Raw genomic sequence first — 20648 nt, 5'->3', positions numbered from 1 at the left:
TACGCAATTTTCAGAAATATGTTGCTGCCTGTGCTTCTTGTAGGGTTTAGGCCCCTCGGCCGATAGCTCCGTTCTTTAGTAGGTTGACACGTCAGCAGTTTGCTACAATATCCCTCAACGTCACCATGAAACGCGTTTCGACAGGTCAGGATAGGTGAAATGTTTCGGGCCTTGAAACGTTTCGCTCACCAAGTGAAACATAAGCCGTTTTACTAACAACAAGTTACCATAGTTTTAGTTTCAAAGTCGCTAAACGCACGTTTTGGTCTCACGTTTCACTGTGCCCTCATTTTGGATTGAAACGTTTCGTGGTGAACACCGCGTGTCAGGGTGAAACGTTTCGGCCTTGAAAAGTTTCGCGGTTACGCTGATATCCCTATTTCATTCAGGATGGTTACCTCTACCGCCACCAAGCAATTTGCATGGTAGTGCCATTGAGGAAGAAAATCAAGGATGAAGCACATGCTTTGCCTTATGCAGGTCACCGCGGTATTTTCCCTACGACTTTAGCATTAGAAAGATATTTCTTTTAGCCAAGCCTTAAAGCAGATATCGATCAATATGTCAAGGAATGCTTGGTTTGCCAAAAAGTTGAGTATGATTGGCATAAGACGCCTAGGTTACTCCACCCTTTTCCCGTGCCTCATCAGCCTTGGGAGTACTGCCATGGATTTAATTATGAATCTTTCTAAGATTCAGTATGGAAATGATGCGATCTGGACCATTGTGGACAGATTTAGCAAGCAAGCTCACTTTACTCCAGTCAAGAAAAAAATCAAAGTAGATCATATGGCCAGTGTCACCAGGAGGTGTATTTTTCTTGTTGCCTTGTGTAAATAAGTACTATATATTTTTATTTATTTTTATTTTTACTTGTTTTCCCCGGAACCCTTGAAAAGGTGTAAGTGGACATTGCATGGCCAGTGTGAAACGGCTGCGGCCGAATAGGTTTCTCACAGCGAGAGTTTGGGTCGGTCAGTCTGGGACTGTTCGGGCCAATTAGCACTGAATTCTGATGAGTATGGAAGCCTGTGTGCGCCAAATGAAATCTGGGCCACTCGGAAAGTCACAACTTTATAAGTCCGTGGGAACTAGAGAATTAACTCAAAAGGGGAAAACTGGACACATGGCGGCTACTGGTGCAGTTTTCCACTTCCATCAGCAAGAGGGGGCGCCCAATTTGAGAGAGGTGGCTGATTTGACTCAAAAGTGACCTACAGTGTGTGTGTGAGTAGTGGGTGCAGGTCTACAGCTTTAATGGAAAGCTTGCCTTCTCCTCTGTCTCATGTAGCGCAATGATTTGCTCTCGTGCATCTCTCTCTCCCCTTTGGCACATATGGTAATGCCCCACTAGTTGGGCTACTCAGTTGAACATGTACAGTTCTGGGGGTTTATGCGCCTTTGCCAAGGCAAGAGCCTTTGAACAGGAGCCAGATTAGCTAATTTCTAATCCCCCACAGGTATGCACAGTTCCATCGCGAAAGATTGCGAGTTCGGAGAGTTTTCTCGCGTGAAAACTCGTCCAATTCACAGGGGAACTGTCCCATTGCGTGCGGGAGCCCTTGGGACACGCGTAGGCGTGTTCGCTCCGCTAAAAACGATCCGAAACAGCGAATTACAGCCTGCTGTGTTTTTCTGCAGGTTTAGGGTTTCGCACCTCAACTGCAAGGGAACACCGGGGGAGCCTCGTGAGAGCCTTGGGATGCGTGCACAGGCTTTTGGGCACCCGGCAGTAAAAAACAGGGAATTACAGCCCGCTGAATTTCTGTGACAGCTCACTAGAAAGCTTCCAGATAGCGAGGGAATCCGTCCTAGACAGGTGTTTTTGACCTACAGGGGTTTACGCGCCACTTTCTGGTGAGCTGTCACAGAAATTCAGCGGGCTGTAATTCCCTGTTTTTCACTGCCGGTGCCCAAAAGCCTGTACACGCATCCCAAGGCTCTCACGAGGCTCCCCCGGTGTTCCCTTGCAGTTTAGGTGCGAAACCCTAAACCTACAGAAAAACACAGCAGGCTGTAACTCGCTGTTTCGGATCGTTTTTAGCGTAGCGAACACGCCTACGCGTGTCCCAAGGGCTCCCGCACGCAATGGGACAGTTCCTCTGTGAATTGGACGAGTTTTCACGCGAGAAAACTCTCCGAACTCGCAATCTTTTGCGATGGAACTGTGCGTATGTGTGGGGGATTAGCAATTAGCTAATCCGGTTCCTGTTCAGAAGGCTCTTGCCTTGGCAAAGGCGCATAAACCCCCAGAACTGTACATGTTCAACTGAGTAGGCCAACTAGTGGGGCATAACCATATGTGCCAAAGGGGAGAGACAGATGCACGAGAGCAAATCATCGCGCTACATGAGATAGAGGAGAAGGCAAGCTTTCCATTAAAGCTGTAGACGTGCACCCATTACTCACACACACACTGTAGGTCACTTATGAGTCAAATCAGCCTCCTCTCTCAAATTGGGCGCCCCCTCTTGCTGATGGAAGTGGAAAACTGCACCAGGAGCCGCCATGTGTCCAGTTTTCCCCTTTTGAGTTAATTCTCTAGTTCCCACGGACTTATAAAGTTGTAAGTGACTTTCCGAGTGGCCCAGATTGCATTTGGCGCACACAGGCTTCCATACTCATCAGAATTCAGTGCTAATTGGCCCGACCAGTCCCAGAGTGACCGACCCAGACTCCCGCTGTGAGAAACCTATTCGGCCGCCGCAGCCGTTTCACACTGGCCATGCAATGTCCACTTGCACCTTTTCAAGGGTTCCGGGGAAAACAAGTAAAAATAAAAATAAATAAAAATATCTAGTACTTATTTACGGAAGGCAACAGGAAAAATACACCTCATGGTGACACACCCCACCCTTGAAATACTGCAAGTGACCTCGCTTGCATGCCAATAATACATGCGGTATCTCCTGATATCACATATATTCTATGATGGGAATCCAAGATATACATGCTTCCGGAAATGTAGCGTTGGACGATTAAACAATCCCACCAACGTGGCTACGACACATATATCAAGCATAGAAGTCTTCTAGTGTACTCTCAAGCACAAACTTCTCTAGCTGAATTCTGTATGGAAAGAGTAGATACAATTGCTTAACTACTCTCTTGAGCATCATGAACCATGCTCTTGCCTTGCTCCAGAAAAGGCTACATCAAGTCCCTGTGGGTTCCATCTGAAGGGCTTCAAGATACAATTGCAATAGCTGAGGTGAATCAACCAATTCAGACTCTTCCATCCATTGCATCCAACAATGGATAGTTCTTGAACTTCACCAAATAGCGTCTTGCAGCCTTTCCTCTAACCTTTCTTTCTTTATGTGCCAATATCTGTTCAGGAACAAGGATTTCATCCAATTCTTCCACTTCGGGTTGTTCCTCATCAAGCATATTCTTTGGCACATTACCAACAAAGGGTCTTAGAAGGCTGACATAAAAAGCATTATGTATTTTCCAGCCTTCTGGTAGCTTTAACCTGTAAGCTACATCGCTGATCTTTTCTGAAATCTGAAAAGGACCATAATATTGCATACTGAGCTTAGGAAACAAGCGTTCCTTGCCTTTCCTTTTCCTTAACCTGGCCTTTTCAAAGCGCAAAAGCACCCAATTACCAAGTGAAAATACAAGTTCACGACGGTGACGATCAGCAGCTTTCTTTTGCTTAGCCTGAGTCTTCTCAAGAGCAATTTTTATCTTCCTGTATGTTTCATCCATATCTTGCACATACTTGTCTGCCTCAAAAATCTTGTCCTTAGTTTGCAAAATGGGCGGGACCTTCTTTCCACCTTCCACTATCTCAAATGGTGCCTTACCTGTTGACATATGCACAGTGTTATTGTAAGCATATTCAACCAATGGAAGGTGGTGTTCCCAAGTTGCCTTATGCTCTGACACATAACATTTGAGCAGGTCCAGGACAGTAGAATTTGCCTCTTCTGATTGCCCATCAGTTTGCGGATGAAACGAAGAAGAGAACTTTAGCGTAGTGCCCATGTTCTCAAACAATGCCTTCCAGAAAAGACTCGTCATACGTGGATCCCTATCACTGACAATTGACTGAGGCATCCCGTGATATTTAAAGATATTGCTCATGAATATCTTGACCGCGTGTTCTGGCTTTATCTTCTTCCTCACAGGAATGAAATGGGCTTGCTTACTGAACCTACAAATGATAGTCCAAATCCCATCATTGCCTATTTGTGTCCTTGGAAGATGAAAGATAAAGTCCATTGCTATGCTTTCCCATGGCCTATCTGGGATCGGCAATGGCTGCAACAATCCCGGTTGCTTTTGTCTGTCAAATTTGACTTTTTGGCATACTAAACATGATCTTACAAATGTGTCAACATCTTGACGCAAAGCTGGCCAATAGAAGAATGCCTCAACCCCTTTCACTGTCGCATCAATTCCACGATGCCCAGCATAAGGTGGAGCATGACTTTCCATCAAAATCTTGGGCCGTAACTGTTTGGTAACGCATAACTTTCCATGCATCATGAGAAAGTCATTCTTAAGCATATAGTGCTCATGATGTTGCCCATCAACAAGCTGGTCATAGATCCTTGAAAAATCTGAATCTTCAGCATATTGTGTCTTCATTTCGTCTAGTTCACAATGGTACGGAATTGACACTGCTGAATTTCGGGCTTTCGTGACAACGCATCAGCCACCAAGTTCTTTTTCCCTTGCACATGCACAATCTGAAAATGGAACATTGACAAGATGTTTGCCCATCGCATGTGCTTCTCAGACAACTTCGTCTGTGTGAGAAAATATCGCAAGGTTTGATGATCCGTTTGGACAACAAAATCAGCCCCTAGCAGATAGTGTTTCCAACTAGTGAGAGCATGAATTACTGCCAGCAATTCTTTCTCATAGACTTGCAGGTTTCTTTCAGTCTTCAAAAGAATTCTGCTCTCATATGCGACTACTTGGCCATTCTGCATTAGAACTGCACCAAGACTATGGCCACACGCATCACACTGAATGACAAAAGGTTTCGAAAGATCTGGCAAAATGATTACCGGGTCTGAAGTCAACTTCTCTTTCAAGTGTTTGAACCCTAAAATTTCCTTGGTTGTCCACTTGAAAGTAACTCCTTTTCCTTGTAGTGCATGGAGTGGAGAAGCAATCTCAACAAAATTTCGGATGAACCTCTTGTAGTAGGAACATAAGCCTAGAAAGCTTCGAATGTCATGTACGGACTTCAAGTCTGGCCATGATCTAATTGCTTCCACTTTCGCGGGATCCATGCGTACCCCATCCGTTGAAACAATGTGCCCAAGGAAGTGAATCTCTTGCAAAAAGAATTCACTCTTCTTCGCATTAATGAGTAGCCTGTTCTTACGTAACTCATTGAAAACTGCAGTCAAGTGATCTCTATGCTCCTCTTCAGACTTCGAATAGACAATAATGTCATCAAAGAAGGTCCCACGAAGTTTCTATGTGGTCTAAAAATTTTGTCCATCATTCTATTAAACGTGGCAGGAGCATTTGTGAGACCAAATGGCATGACAAGAAACTCATAGAGACCAAATGTTGTCCTGAACGCAGTCTTATGGACATCTTCTGGCCTAATGCGTATCTGATGGTAGCCACTCTTTAGGTCTATCCTTGTAAACAATGACGCTCCCTCAAGCCGATCAAGAATGTCATCTATCCTCGGTATGGGGAACCTGTTCTTGATGGTATTCTTATTCAAGGCGCGATAGTCAATGCACATGCGCCATGAACCATCCTTCTTCTGCACTAAGAGTACAGGCGAACAAAAAGGGGATGAACTGGGCTGAATCAGCCCCTTCTCTAAAAGCTTGTTGACATGACTCATAATCTCTTTGTGCTGGGCTGCACTAACGCTGTATGGTGGTCTATTCAGTGGACTAGAACCTGGCACAAGATCTATGGTATGATCCTCAGGTCTCTCAGGAGGTAACTCCCCTGGCAAAGAGTCCGAAAAACAATCACTGAAACCACTCAAAAAAGTTGACCTGTCTTTATCTAAGGTAGACAAATTAGATACAACTTGAGGTACTTCTTTTGCAAAGATCAAGTATGCAGAAAGATGATTCTTTATTGCAGATGAAATAGCAGAAGCAGAAACAACTGGAACAGACTCGCCTTTAAGCTTTTCATCAAGGACATGAGTCTTTCCTCTATGTACAAGGGTAATCTTTTTGCTGTAAGTATCCACCATAGCATGCAACCTGTAACACCATGGGATACCCAGTAACACATCACAGCCCTCAAGTGGCATAATATGAAATACTTCCACATCCACATAGCTCTGAATGTGCAGACGAAGCTTCCCCAAAATGGGAGTAACGGGCTCTGAATGACTTGAGCATGCAAAACCTTCTTCCCCCGTCATACCCATCTCCTCTGCACGAATGCCCAACTTTGATGCCAATTCTGGTGATATGAAATTTGCACGGGCTCCTGGATCAAAGAAAACCAGCACTGTCTGGTCTCTAACTTTGCCCCAAGCTCTGCACAGCTCCGTGGCATCTGTGTTTGGCTGGTCTCCAACCAAATCTGGAACAAGTCCTGCACTTGGCTTTGGCTTCTTCCCTTTATGGTCTGACTTGTCATCCTTATCTTGTGACTTCTTCTGTGGGCATTCATTTGCAAAATGTCCTTCCTGTTCACAAATGTAGCATTTCTTGGCCTCCCTAAGAGCTTTCCGTTCTTCAAAAGTTTTGCTAGAAAAATGTCTCTTTTGTCCTTGTCCTCGTCCCGAAGAAGACTTAGACTGCTTCTTGGACTTATCACCTTCTTCAGTGGAGGGCTTCTTTGTGGGAGGCTCAGAAGGCTTTGCTGCAACATTGCCCTTGGCTGAAAACTGTTTGCCCTGGGACCCTTTCTTGTGGCTATTAAATCCATCGGAATCTCCCTTTGACAGATTGCTGGCCACTCTTGCATTCTCTATCAACTGAAACATATTCATGACAATAGTCTTTGTGCAATAGTCCCTGATTTTCTTGGGCAATCCGCAACAGTACTTCTCAATTTGTTCCGACAATGGCACAAACCTGTAAGAGGTGACTGGCAACAGCGCGGCCCAAAACTTTTTATTGTACTCTTCCAAGTTCGCACAGTGTTTAGCGTTCAACTCGTGCCATTCTGTCATCACATCCACTTCAAAAGTGTTCGTCAACCATGCAGGCGCAAAAAGCTGTTTGAATTGGACCCACGTTGTTGGGGCTTGACCCTGGTTCAACAATGTGGTCCACCATTGAAGCCCATTCCCTTTCAAGAAAGTGGCAGCCTTGCGTATCTTTGAAGATTCCGTGAAGTTTCCTCCAGCATAAGCTGCATCGAACTACTGTATGAAGGTCAAAGCCTTCAATTGATCCTCAGTTCCTGAAAGTTTCAAACTTCACTCCCTGCCCACCTTCCTTGTAATCCTTAAGCTGACTCAAAGGAGCCACATTATCATAAACAGGTGCCTGTAACAGTGGTGCTCCATGATTGTTCATTCCAGCACTCACATCAACTGTTTTACTTGTCATATCTGCATTTTGTACGTATGGCTGCGAAAAACCAGCCATACCAAATTGTGTTCCAGGCACTCGAAACTGGCCGTAGGCACCCTGGAAACCTGGTTGGACACCCATGTTTGTGTACATAGGGTTACCCATGCCTGTTTGCATTGTGCCGAACACATTCCCTGGCATATAACCTGTGGAAGGTCCAGCCATAGCTTGAAACACTGAACCACCTCCAAAATAACCAGGATAAGTATTAGGTAATGGAAGGGTCTGACACATAGCGTGTTCATTACTCCCTTGACCATTCACAAACGGTCCTATCCAGCTAAAGCAAGTTGCTTTGGATCATTGGACACCGCTAGTTGCTCAACCACATGGGCTTTCCCTTGAGCATCATGAGTCCTCTGCGCATTGGAAATCTCCTTTTCTTGCAACGGCTCAGTCATGCCCTGTGTAGGAGGTTGAAAACCCTGTGTCGGAGCCTGTAAGAACTCCTGCATCCTTGGGTTGTTAGCCAACTGCTGAAACATGTCCATGCAGCAACGCAGTTGAGTTCTAAAGAACCTGTCCTCTTCTTGAAGAGTTGAAGGAACTTTCTCCGTGCCATGTGAGGAAGATCCCTCTTCAAGTACTTAGTCTCTCTTCTCTGCCATAACGACAAGCTCTGTGTTGCTTTCACCCACAACAATAACAATCCACGTTGCACATTTTGAAGAAAAAGTGACTATCCCGTCGATGGAACCATATAACCGGCCTGTACAACGTAGAGGGCGGTACTACTTCAATTACCTGTTAACTTTACACAGAGCACTGAGAAGGGAAGAGAACACAGTTGCGTCCAGCGACTAGAATGTCACTGCGCACACGAGACCGACACCCTGTAGGCCCCAAAGACTGGCGCCCCTTTCGATATTTCTTTATTCAAATTAAGGTAGACGATCCGACCACTTCGCACAAGCTTTCACAAAGCTGTCCAAACCTGGCGAGGGCTGAAAACGCAGGTTTTCGACCTGATTTTGGCAGCATAACGGGGCAAAAACTCCTGTAGGTCAAAAACACCTGTCTAGGACGGATTCCGTCACTATCTGGAAGCTTTCTGGTGAGCTGTCACTGAAATTCAGCGGGCTGTAATTCCCTGTTTTCCACTGCCGGGTGCCCAAAAGCCTGTACACGCATCCCAAGGCTCTCACGAGGCTCCCCCGGTGTTCCCTTGCAGTTTAGGTGCGAAACCCTAAACCTGCAGAAAAACACAGCAGGCTGTAATTCGCTGTTTCGGATCGTTTTTAGCGGAGCGAACACGCCTACGCGTGTCCCAAGGGCTCCCGCACGCAATGGGACAGTTCCCCTGTGAATTGGACGAGTTTTCACGCGAGAAAACTCTCCGAACTCGCAATCTTTCGCGATGGAACTGTTCGTACTTGTGGGGGATTAGCAATTAGCTAATCCGGTTCCTGTTCATAAGGCTCTTGCCTTGGCAAAGGCGCATAAACCCCCAGAACTGTACATGTTCAATTGAGTAGCCCAACTAGTGGGGCATTACCATATGTGCCAAAGGGGAGAGAGAGATGCACGAGAGCAAATCATCGCGCTACATGAGACAGAGGAGAAGGCAAGCTTTCCATTAAAGCTGTAGACCTGCACCCACTACTCACACACACACTGTAGGTCACTTATGAGTCAAATCAGCCACCTCTCTCAAATTGGGTGCCCCCTCTTGCTGATGGAAGTGGAAAACTGCACCAGGAGCCGCCATGTGTCCAGTTTTCCCCTTTTGAGTTAATTCTCTAGTTCCCATGGACTTATAAAGTTGTAAGTGACTTTCCGAGTGGCCCAGATTTCATTTGGCGCACACAGGCTTCCATACTCATCAGAATTCAATGCTAACTGGCCCGACCAGTCCCAGATTGACCGACCCAAACTCCCACTGTGAGAAACCTATTCGGCCGCAGCCGTTCCACACTGGCCATGCAATGTCCACTTGCACCTTTTCAAGGGTTCCGGGAAAAACAAGTAAAAAGAAAAATAAATGAAAATATCTAGTACTTATTCACGGAAGGCAATAGGAAAAATACACCTCCTGGTGACACATTGGGCTAGAGTTTTCTAGCACAGATTTTCAAGCATCGTGGGATGCTGTGAGTGATTGAGATCCTCGCGTGACAGGAAACTTTTGGCGTGCTTTGTTTGACAACCTTGGCATGAAGTTGAATGTTTCTTTTGCATATCATCCCAAAACGGATAGGCAAAGTACCACATTATTGGATATGTTGATATCCTATGTGTGTGACAGACAACGTGACTGGAAGAAGTATTTGCCCCTTGTCGAGTATGCATATAAAAGTATCGTACATATACGTCTACTGGGAAGACACCCTTTGAGATTCTTTATGGTAAGCCTTTGCTACCATCGATCCTTTTAACTAAGGATAAGATATTTGCTGCGGATGAGTTTATCCGGGATATGGACACTGCCTATGGGCAAGTTAGGAGAGCAATGTTACGCTTTCTGGAAAAACATAAGAAAGCTGCGGATAAGCACATAAGGAATTTGGACTTAACAGTCCGTCAATTGGTCTTACTCAAATCTGAGAATTCAAGACTAAAGAAACAAGCGGTTCTTAAGGGGTTATGGGCGGTTTAAGATAATTGACCAAGTGAACTATGTGACATTCTGATTAGAGCTACCGTCTAATTGGAGGGTCCATAATGCTTTTCATTTTAGTTTACTGTGGCCAAGCCTATTACTGAGGAACCTCTTGAGGTTGAGGAAATTGAAGAAATTCTCGAGTACATTATTCATCATCTGGAGCACTAAAGTCTGGAAAGATTATACGGAAGTATTTGGTAAAGTTGAAGAATTATTCTACTTTGGACGCTCAGTGGATGACCGAACAGGAATTAGCATATTATCTCGAGATTCTAGAAGGTAATTTTTAAGTGCTTTCCGGGAAAGCAAATGCTTTCCCGCGAGGAAAGCCATGTTTGCGTTGCATCTATGCCTAAGGTTGCATCCAGGGATGCTTGGGAACTGTTGTGTAGCATCAATTTTTAGCTCACAGTGTTTCTATTGAGTTTTTGAATAGTTTCACATGATTTTTAAAAAGTGGTCCTATCGGCTGCCCACAAATAAAGCAAATAATAGGCATTGCTCTCCCCTTACGGCTGAAAACAACCCTCTCTCTCTCTCTCTCTCTCTCTCTCTCTCAAGTGTGGTAGATTGGTTATGCCATTTCCCTCTTGAATAACAGGTCTTGAGTTCAACTCTCCTCGTCGGATAGATCTTTAAGGTCTCTTGGGATAGTTTCCTACGACGTTAAAATACTCTTCTTCTTCTTCTTCTCTCTCTCTAATCACTTCCGGCGAGGGATTAGATGGAAACGCAAAGATAACTATAATCTGTAAAAGTGTGCAACAATTTATCACTTAAAACAGCTTGAATAATTGAGAGAGAGAGAGATGATGATGATGATGTTGTATTTACGTCCTTGGGGGGCCAAAATGACCCATGGGACCACAAACGGTCTACAAGATGCTCCCCTCATGTGAGAGGGGGTAGTGGACTAGTAGCTTTCTTGTGTGTGAGTGTTGTGTGATGATCCAATATTTTGGCGAAGTAGATGCCTAAAGCTACCGGGGAGGGGTGTATCCTAGAGAGAAGCTCCTCAAAGGCGACTTTCCCTTGAAAGAGTTGTGGAAATTCAACAGGGATGTGTGCGTATGCTGGGCACTCAACGGTGACATGAGCCTCGCTTTCCACTTTGTTCAACTTGCATTGTGGGCATGTCCTCCTATTTTCCTTAATATTCAGCCACCCTCCCGTTTCAATCTTGAGCATGTGTGATCGCGTCCGCATCAAAGTAATGGCTCGTCTTGCCCGGTGGGACATGGGTGTCTTTATATGCATCTGTCCCGAGTCTTGTAGGTCTCCCAATATTGTGTATTGATGTGCTTGCCGTAGTACTCAAATTTGGACCTGTGTAGTGCTGTCTTCCATCTGGTGTGTAGGGCTTCAAGTATGCTTATGTCAAAATTCAGCCCATGTTCATGTTCGGTGTGTTCCTCTATATGCATGTGCATGTCCACATGGTCTCCCACATTCCATCTAGAGAACCATTTCCGTATGTCTTCTACAAGACTAGATGTGAGAAACTTACTCTTCTGTCTCCAAAAGCATCACTGAGTATGGGGTGGTAGTTTTGATCCCCAGGTGTCTACATAGGAATTTCTTCTGTATCTTTTCAATGTCATTCCAAGTGCTAGCGGGGATACTCCCCCCCCATACCTCTACACCATAAAGTACTGTTTGGACCTCACATGCATCAAATGCCATAGACTTAATTTCCCATCGCTTTGTGACACTCTGCTTGCACATGTTCTCAAATTCATAGTATTTTGCATGTTCTGCATCAATTATGTTTTGCACGCAACTCCCCCATGCATGGTTTGAGGGAACATAGATGCCCAAGTACTTGAAACTCTCAACCGCTTGGAGTGTTTGCCCGTCATACATGATGATGGGCTGATTCTCATTTCTACATGTGTGGACTGACATAATCTTTGTTTTGGCTACATTGACTGACAGGCCCGTTGCATTGCAAAATGCATGTATTGCATCCAGAAGTTTTTGTAGAATGAGGGCATTGTAGGCAAGGAGAACTACATCATCGGCATATATGAGGAGAAGAAACATGAAAGTGCAAATACTAGGGTGATCTCCCCCCTCTCTCATAGCCTCGTTGATGAAGTCATCAAGCTCGTCTATGCATAGTCCGAAAAGCGTAGGTGACAAAGGGCATCCTTGTTTAACTCCCATGGTGCTCCTGAATTCTTGTGAGAAACCTGTTTTTGTCTTGAGTTTGCATTTGACCTCTTGGTATAGGCGCCCTACGGCTGCCCTGATATGCATAGGAACTCCTAGAGTTTCCATACGTGACCATAGACCTTGACGGGGTACTGTGTCAAACGCTTTCTTGAAGTCCACAAAACAGCAATACAGAGTTTTTCCTTCTAGCCTGGCTTCTTCCATCAAGACCCGGAGTGTCATAAGGTGGTCTACCGTGCTATGACGGGCTCTAAATCTTGCTTGTCCAATGGCGCGTTTCCCGTTATTTTCAACCCATGTGCTAAGATCTTTCTCGATAATGCTTCCAAAAAGTTTTGCCATACATGAGCTCACCATGATGGTGCGATAATTAGTAAGCAAATTGCGGTCACCTCCTTTAAAGAGCGCTTTCACCCAGTTCTCTTGCGAGTCTTGAGGTAGGTATTGGCTGATTGCTTGATTCATCATATGGTGTATCCATTTCTTAGCCTCACTACCTGACCATTTCAGCATTTCAGAGTTAAGATGTAATGTGTGAGCTGCTTTCCCATTCGCTAGGCTTTTGAGCCTTGAGGCCTTTAATGACTGCCTGGAAGGTGATGGGCTTTGGATATTCAGCCTGAGGCACTGTGTCTATCACCTCTTGAGCCCCCGGTGGGGCATACAGAGTTTGTACATAAGCATACATTTCGTGTGGGCTGAAATCTCCCATCACGTCCCCTTTCTTCCCCTTCATGTTACGCCAAGCTTTCTTTGGCTTTTTCTTGAACCTGCTCAAGTCTAGTTGTTCTTTTGAGAGTTCATACATGCGTCTCTTTTTCCTCGTGAGTGTATTGTATTCTCTAGCAGCACATTCCCATTCATTTGAGTGTTGTGATAGGCCTCTCATCTTACGTTTGGCCTCCTTGCATTCTGCATCAAACCAAGAATTATGAGCCTAATCTGTTTGCCACTTTGATATTTGCCCATAATGGTTCTTGCCGCTTCTTCCATTGCATGCTAGTCCTCTTTTTTCGTGAGTTGCATCTTGTATGACCAGTTCGGTGTATTCATGATGTTGACAATAGGCATACTTGGCATGTGTAGGCATATATGGATTGGTGTATGGTCTGAGGTCGGTAACTTGCTACACACTTCAAAACGGTGGACCAAGTCCAATGCATTGTATCTCATAAAGGCATAATCATTTGTACTCCTCCTATGACTTGCTGTGTAACAAGTGTATGAACTTATCCGCACCATTCATGCCTACAAGCTGCATTGAGTTATCATACTTATCATAGCTGACCCCTGTGCATTCATGATGTTATAACTTGAACATCTGTCCCACATAGGACCAAGCATAAGTTCTCCATTCTTATCCGCAGGGTGCAGTGAATGGTCCGTCAATTGTACGTGTGTTTGCAATCTGGGCATTCAGATCCCCAAGAATGACAACTGCTCCCTCACGTGCATACATTGCAATGTCTGTACATAGGTCAGCAAAGGGATCCTTTTTAGGTAGCTGGTTTGTGTCATAAAAAGGTGACTCTCGATGCGGGATATAGCATCTTGCGATAAAGATCAATCCTTTTGATGAGCAAACCTTAACCCATGTATAGCGTTTGTGCTCGTCAACCTTGCATACATCAACCATCTTTGGAAGCTCTTCCTTATATATTACAGCTACACCTCCTTGTCCTCGCATTTTGGTAGGAGTCCACCATACTGAGTGCTTGATGTACCCACTAATGTCTGGCAGCCTGCATGTGTTTTGTTCCCATGTTTCCAATAGAAAGAGTATGTCAGCTTGTGGTAGAATATCTACCAACCCTTCTCCCTTATGCCATGGGAAACCTCTATAATTCCAACTCGTAACCTGTATGGTCGTGATCCCATGGGTCGCGTGCCCCTATGCGTCCTTAGATGGCGATGTCGGTTTTTTCTCCTTGAGGCGTTCCTCATATGCTTTCCTTCTTGCTGCCTGTTGTGCCGGTGTTCTATCTTCACTTACATAGTACCGAGTGCCTTTCAAGTAGAAGCGTGCAGTTTCCAAAATTATGTTCCTTTTACGAGCATCCAACATTGTGCATACAACTGCCCGATGAGCATCAGTCTTCTTTTGGCCCACTCTATGTGCCCCATATACTCCTGCATCTTGCATGCCAAGCTTTTCTGCTAACAAGGTGGTAACATCTACGTTCAATGACATGACTGTTTCCCCCTCAGGTTCTGGCATGCCTCGTATCACAATGTTTTGGGATCTTTTCTCCCGTTCCTCCCGTTCCTTGTACTCAGTAGGATCCTCATGCGTATACATGCTCTCATGCATATACATTTCTCCTGTCATGTGCCCCATAGTCTTCTCTTGTTTTACTATTTGTGCTCAAGATGGAGGAGACCCCTCGGGTGCATCGATTACATTATTGGTGACCTGTGTTATGTGATTTCCTTGTTCCAGCACTTGGGATTGCAGCGTTTTCATGGTGTCTTCTTGTTGCTGAAGCTTTAGAGCTTGTAATTTAATGGTATGATCCAGCTCTTGGTTGCGCAGTGTCAGGGCTTTGATGTCGTCATTTTGACGTGAAATCACCTCATTCTGTTGTCGTACCTGTTCCTGGATAGACAATAGTAGTCCCCATATGTCCTGGGTAGTACATGTAATTGTCATGTCCCTTGATTCCTTGGGGGGCGTGGGGGTCATGTCCTTCGGCATTGTTTTGATAGGTGATGAACTCACTGTTCGACCGCTTCTTGATATCCTTTGGTTAATGTGCGATGATTGCATAGAGTCATGCAATAGCCACACAGAAGTAGAGGGGAGAGAGAGAGAGAGAGAGAGAGAGAGAGAGAGAGAGAGAGAGAGAGAGAGAGAGAGAGAGAGAGAGAGAGAGAGAGAGAGAGAGAGAGAGAGAGGCAGTAGCTGTCAGGTGGTCATGGCGGGGAGGCAGTGCCCATGGTGGGCTGGTGCGTAGGTGGACTGAAGCGCGCTGGTGGGCTGAGAGAGAGAGAGAGAGAGAGAGAGAGAGAGAGAGAGAGAGAGAGAGAGAGAGAGAGAGAGAGAGAGAGAGAGGCAGAGTTCCACTCCTAGACCTGGCGCCCCTTATGGTATTTCTTTCTCCCTAGATGATTCGCAAGGTGCAATAGTTGGAGAGCACCTCCTTTGCAGTCTGCGTGCTGTAGAATGCCAAAGAGGGCCTCCAAGGCTCATATTTAAAGGCCCAAAGCCAAAAAGCATCATATTTGAAAAGTTGACACCAAAAAAACACCTTTCTAAAATCTCGGGACTTTTCTAAAGATCCATTGCAAATTTTGGGATGTCCGTTTAAGTGCCACGTCATCATATTTGGAGGTTATAAACTTGTCCGACATCGTTTCGACCACTCTCGAGCGCTTTAAACAAGTTTTCTTTGACATTTAGGGGTTTTATGCCCCTCGGCCGGAATGTGCAAAACTCTCAGGTTAGTCCAAGACCCGAAGGTCACTCGTATGTTCCTAGTGCCACGCAGATAATGATAGATGCAAATACCACATAGAGAGAACTCTTCACGGCACAAAAGATTCTAGCTTTGATAGAGATTGGCATGGACCACCTTTCTAGGGGTCACACACTCTCCTCTCTCTAGAATCTGTCGCCAGTCTCTTTCTCTCTCCTCTAGCTATTCCAACGCCCAATTGCCCTGTTATTGTTGCGGGAGTTTTACTGGCTATTCTTGCCGCCCTCCGTCGAGGGTGCTTTGATGGTCTGTGAACTAACTCACCTAGCAATGGATTAGATGATTATTACAATGGGGGTTGGGGGTGCTTATATATCTCCCAATTGAATTACCTGACCCAATCCTCATGTCAAATAAGTAAAAATTACCTAAAGATTACACTGGGCATTCGCATTCGCTTGAGATGCATAACTTTAACACCTTCTTTGCAGCTGATAGTGGACATTTGTAGGAAGACCAAGTCAAAGAAGAAGTACGTCTACTACACCTCTTATTTGCAACCATCAACTTGTCACCATAATGAAGATGCTACCTTGAGCACCCGTCGCCTCATAGAAGGTTGAATTGTAGACTACACTATGTCCAAGAATCGATGTTGGGGAACTGTGAACACATCACGTCCAAGATTCTTCGAGACAATAACTTTGGGAGATACCTTGCCTATAATCTCGCCAACAACAATGATTTGCACGCAACACATCCATAGTATTTTGTGTATGTCATGTTGGTTCCTTGCCAGATGCAATGTGCTTTGAACTCCGACACAGAGGTCTAAATCAAGTATTGGGAGCACCACTTGCCCCTCTTTGCTGCTCACATGCCTCTCTCTGGCTGAAGCATGTTGTGGCACCCACCATTGGACTAGAAGGCTTGAACTTTTACCAGTGTGGTCTACGCCACACTAGTAGACTTGACTGGGCCTTGGTAGAATCATTGTCAGTGTTGTCCTCACCAAGCTTGCCTTCGCCCTTGCCTCTGCCCTTTTGAGAGCTTTTGCCTTTGCCTTTGGACGTACAATCCTGAGACAATTGACCACGCTTTCCACAGCTATAACAACGGCTCCGGGACTTCTTTTTAGTTTCCAATGTGGCATGTGCCAAGTCATCACTTTCTGAAACTCGAACCTTGCTCCTCAATGAAAAAAATCTGAGATCCTCAAAATCCAGCTTTTCCGATCTGCAAGTGTAATGCCTTTGCAACCATTTCGTACTTCTTAGGAAACTTTGTAAGTTACCACTGTTGTGATTACATCTGCCACGTGATCTGTTATACAAGTGAGGCTTGCCTTCTAATTTTTAGGCACTCAGCTAAAAGCAACTAAAAAAGCATATGCTATTTACATCTAGTGCTTAAAAGCATCTTAACAATCATCTGTTTATAATTTGTGCATAAAAGTCTGCCACGTCATTACTATCCGTACGCTTTTCGAATTTTACGGTGCATGTTTTACTGCCTGCAGCAACCAGCTTTTGGGTTTGGGGTTCTGGCTCTCCAGCTACTACTTGGTTAGTGGCTGCCACGTCAGCAGCTTGTCACAAGGTGTAACTCACCATGGTTCCTTAAGACGTTATGCAAGGCTGGATATTAATCTCTTGGACGATGGACTTGGCATGTAGGTCATGCAAAAACCGATTACAGCTTGCTATCCTAAGATTCCCCAGGCTTTCCTTTCCTTACCTTGCCTATGAATTAGTAGTAGCATGTCCACATGGCACACAAAGCTGTAACCTGTTGTGGTCGTGACACCCCTCCCCTCTTGTTCAAGGCGAGGATAGACTCCAAGAGGCCAAAGTACTCTCTTCGTATTTGCAGGGGCAAGTCTCCTCATTGTCTAAACGTGAGACCGAACCACCGTACTTTCTTCCAAGAGATTCGTCGTTTACTACCTTGGCTATGAATGTTGAGCGTCCTTTATGTTCACGGTCATCGTCTTCTAGCTTCCAAGTACCCCCAATGTGATATGAGCTGAGACTTATTTATACAATTGACACATGAAACATGTGGGTGGTAGTCTGTCTATATGCAGAACAAACGAAGTGTATGGAGAAGTGATTTTGGAACGATCAAACACTCTATTCTGGAGTTTATGGTGCTTTTTTTTTAACCTTAGGCAAGTCATCAAAAATACCTTTTGATGCGTACGAATGATGCATTTTGATGTTTCATGTCTTGTTAAAGGACTCATGTTGTCAAGTTTTAAGTTTATGTTGAATTTGGTTGTCATTTCAGATCTATACCTCGTAGAATCTCATTCGAGTATATAGCTTATATCAGGATGAAAGAATTTTTTGTCTTATGCCAGTGTTGTAGAAGTTTGAAGGTTAAAATGAAAGAATTTCCTCTTTTGTCTCATGTCTGTGCTGGAAAAGTTTGAAGGTATGAATCAAGGCTTTGTGTTGTCATGTCCTCGCCCTTACTACCTTTAAAGTGGAGTTCTTGCACAAAATTCTCCTTTTTGGTTTTCTGAAGCTGCACACCTAGCTGCATCATGCTACCTCTTGTTTTGAAGATCATGTCTTAAAGTCTCATGCTTTGGCATTGCCACCCCTTTTGCATGTCTTAATACTTTGTGTGTTAACACTGTCATTGCATCTTTCACTGTTCCATGTGTATATGATTTTCTGGTTTCAGGAAACAGAGGAATTGATAGCTGATGTGCTTAATGTGGAGGTTTTCAGACAAACGATCGCTGGTAACATTTTAGTCGGGAGTTACTGCACTTTCTCCAACAGAGGGGGTTTGGTATGTATCAGCACATTTAACAAGTGATGGTCAACATTAGAGGGGTCCCGATGACATGTTTCTTTTCTTTGTTAATTGTCTCAGGTTCATCCGCATACGTCTGTTGAGGATTTGGATGAATTATCTTCCCTGCTGCAAGTGCCTTTGGTAGCTGGGACTGTGAACCGAGGAAGTGAGGTAATCGGTGCAGGGCTGGTTGTCAATGACTGGTCAGCTTTTTGTGGATTTGACACCACTGCCACGGAGCTTTCTGTAATTGAAAGTATTTTCAAGCTTAGAGAGGCCCAGCCAATGGCTATGGTGAAGGAGATGCGAGCATCTCTAATTGATACCTTGGCGTAATGCATCCGGGAGAATAATTAGACTCCCGTCCAAGCAAAGGCATGTATGCACAGACATATTTATTTTCTGGTAGGCAATCGCCTGTCTCTTGACCTTTGTTCCTTTGTGCTTGTTCATTGCAATGTTGGGCCACTACCTCAGATAAGCGACATATACTTGCTTTTGGAAGAAAAGAAGAACGGAAATGATTGGTATTTGTGCTTGTGACATCAATAGCAGTCCTGTGTGAAGATTAGTGGCTGATAAGAGGAGCTGATGAGGGTGATGTTAAACTCTCAAAATATGTGGAGGTTGTGGCATGGATTTTAAGGCAAATGTTGGCATCCTCTGAGCCACTCATTTGCAAACAGCGCTTTGCACTAAGGCTTCAGGTCATGCCTGCAATGGCCCTTTTGAGGGGATGGATTGTACAGGACTTGCTACCTTTTAAGAGCATCGATGCCACTCGTACGTACGATTATGATGATGGTTCTATAATTTTGTCAAGTTTAGGTTGGTCGTCGCCCTATCTTCCGTGTGGTTGTGGTTTGATTGTGCTTGCTCCTCTTTCAGCAAGTTTTGAAGCAGAAGAGGAAGTTGTGTCTGGGCCCGCATAAACATTTACGATATTCTCAAGGTTGCACTGATTTCTTGTAGGGTGTTGAATGCTGCTTTTTCAAGGTCGCACAGATTTCTTTTAGGGTGGTGAATGTTGCTTTTTCAGGGCAGGCTCTTTATGTTGCTTGAGAATGAAGTTGATTGTCTGTCTGGATCACGGGAGGGATGGGTCAAGTAGGAGTCTTTGATATTATTTGCAGCGTGTGATTCAGGGTTTGCACTGAAAATGCTGTTGGTTCTCAAATAAGCTAATAGCGATTCGGGTACTACTAGCATGTAGGGGCACATTTTGCATTTGGATAAATGCACTTGTCTGTAGATTTGATGAAAGCAAATTTGTACACCTTGAAAGGACTAAAAAGTAATAGCCAAATGAAATGTCTTCTACACAAGCGGCCTACCTAACAACTGCTTCTTTGAGGCAATCGAGAACAGTGTCTGAGGTGGTTATAGGGATGACAGCTATTGAGTAATGTTAAGCTGCAATATCCCTGCTGACATTTGGATGCGTTTTGGTCTATGCAATCAGACAAAATCTGATCTAGTTGATGTTGCACATGGCTAGGGATTTTGTCACATTGGGAGCAAGAGGTGGAAAAGATGATGTAATTCAGACTTTTGTGAGATGGCTCTTTCCTCTGTGTGACTTGTGTGATTCGAAAGAGGAAACGATCAAGAATGAACAAAAATTGGGGAAGAGAGCACGAATGATAGATGAGAGCACGGGAGAGGGGAGGGGGGGGGGGACTGATAGAGGTATAGAAAATCAAAATTCAAAAGAACAAGTAGGTAGATAGCATCTTTACTTTGTCACGGTTCTATCTGGTATCAAAAGGAGAAGCAAAGATGAGCTTAGTGCACTCAATGGGTATGACTTGCTCAAAATAGTTGTTTGAGCAGTCGATGAAAAAGGAAAATTTTGTACTATTCCTACATGAAGAATATAAACGATGATATCAACTGTCAAGGTCTTGGATGTCAAAGTGCTAGTGGCCACCATCCCCAAGACACTTGACGGTTGGTACAGGACTCCCACGGTCCTCTTCCCCGTAATTAGGGCTCCTGCCATGGCTCCCTGTTGGTTGCGATGCAGTCACCCTAATTACGGGTAAAGGATAGTGGAAGTCCTTTCCCTACACCATAATGCTAAAGACACATTTTTGTGTTTTTGCAGAAGTGTTG

At 44.6% G+C, this 20648-nt stretch overlaps 1 protein-coding gene across 1 annotated transcript in view; it reads left to right on the top strand.

Annotated features, from left to right (window-relative positions):
* EIF6A (Translation initiation factor IF6) overlaps nt 1-19076 on the top strand; it is a 33943-nt gene extending 14867 nt beyond the window's left edge. The window contains exons 6-7 of the mRNA XM_086509492.1: nt 18417-18527; nt 18612-19076. Coding sequence (XP_086365618.1) covers nt 18417-18527; nt 18612-18869 — 369 coding nt within the window. The 3' untranslated portion in view covers nt 18870-19076. The remainder of the gene's footprint in view (nt 1-18416; nt 18528-18611) is intronic.
* The last annotated feature ends 1572 nt before the right edge of the window (nt 19077-20648 follow it).

Source organism: Adiantum capillus-veneris, chromosome 3 (assembly GCF_014529385.1).
Source record: "Adiantum capillus-veneris isolate H3 chromosome 3, ASM1452938v2, whole genome shotgun sequence".
NCBI lineage: Eukaryota > Viridiplantae > Streptophyta > Polypodiopsida > Polypodiales > Pteridaceae > Adiantum > Adiantum capillus-veneris.
The sequence above is the reverse complement of the archived record's forward strand: the minus strand, read 5'-3'. Positions and strand labels throughout refer to the sequence as shown.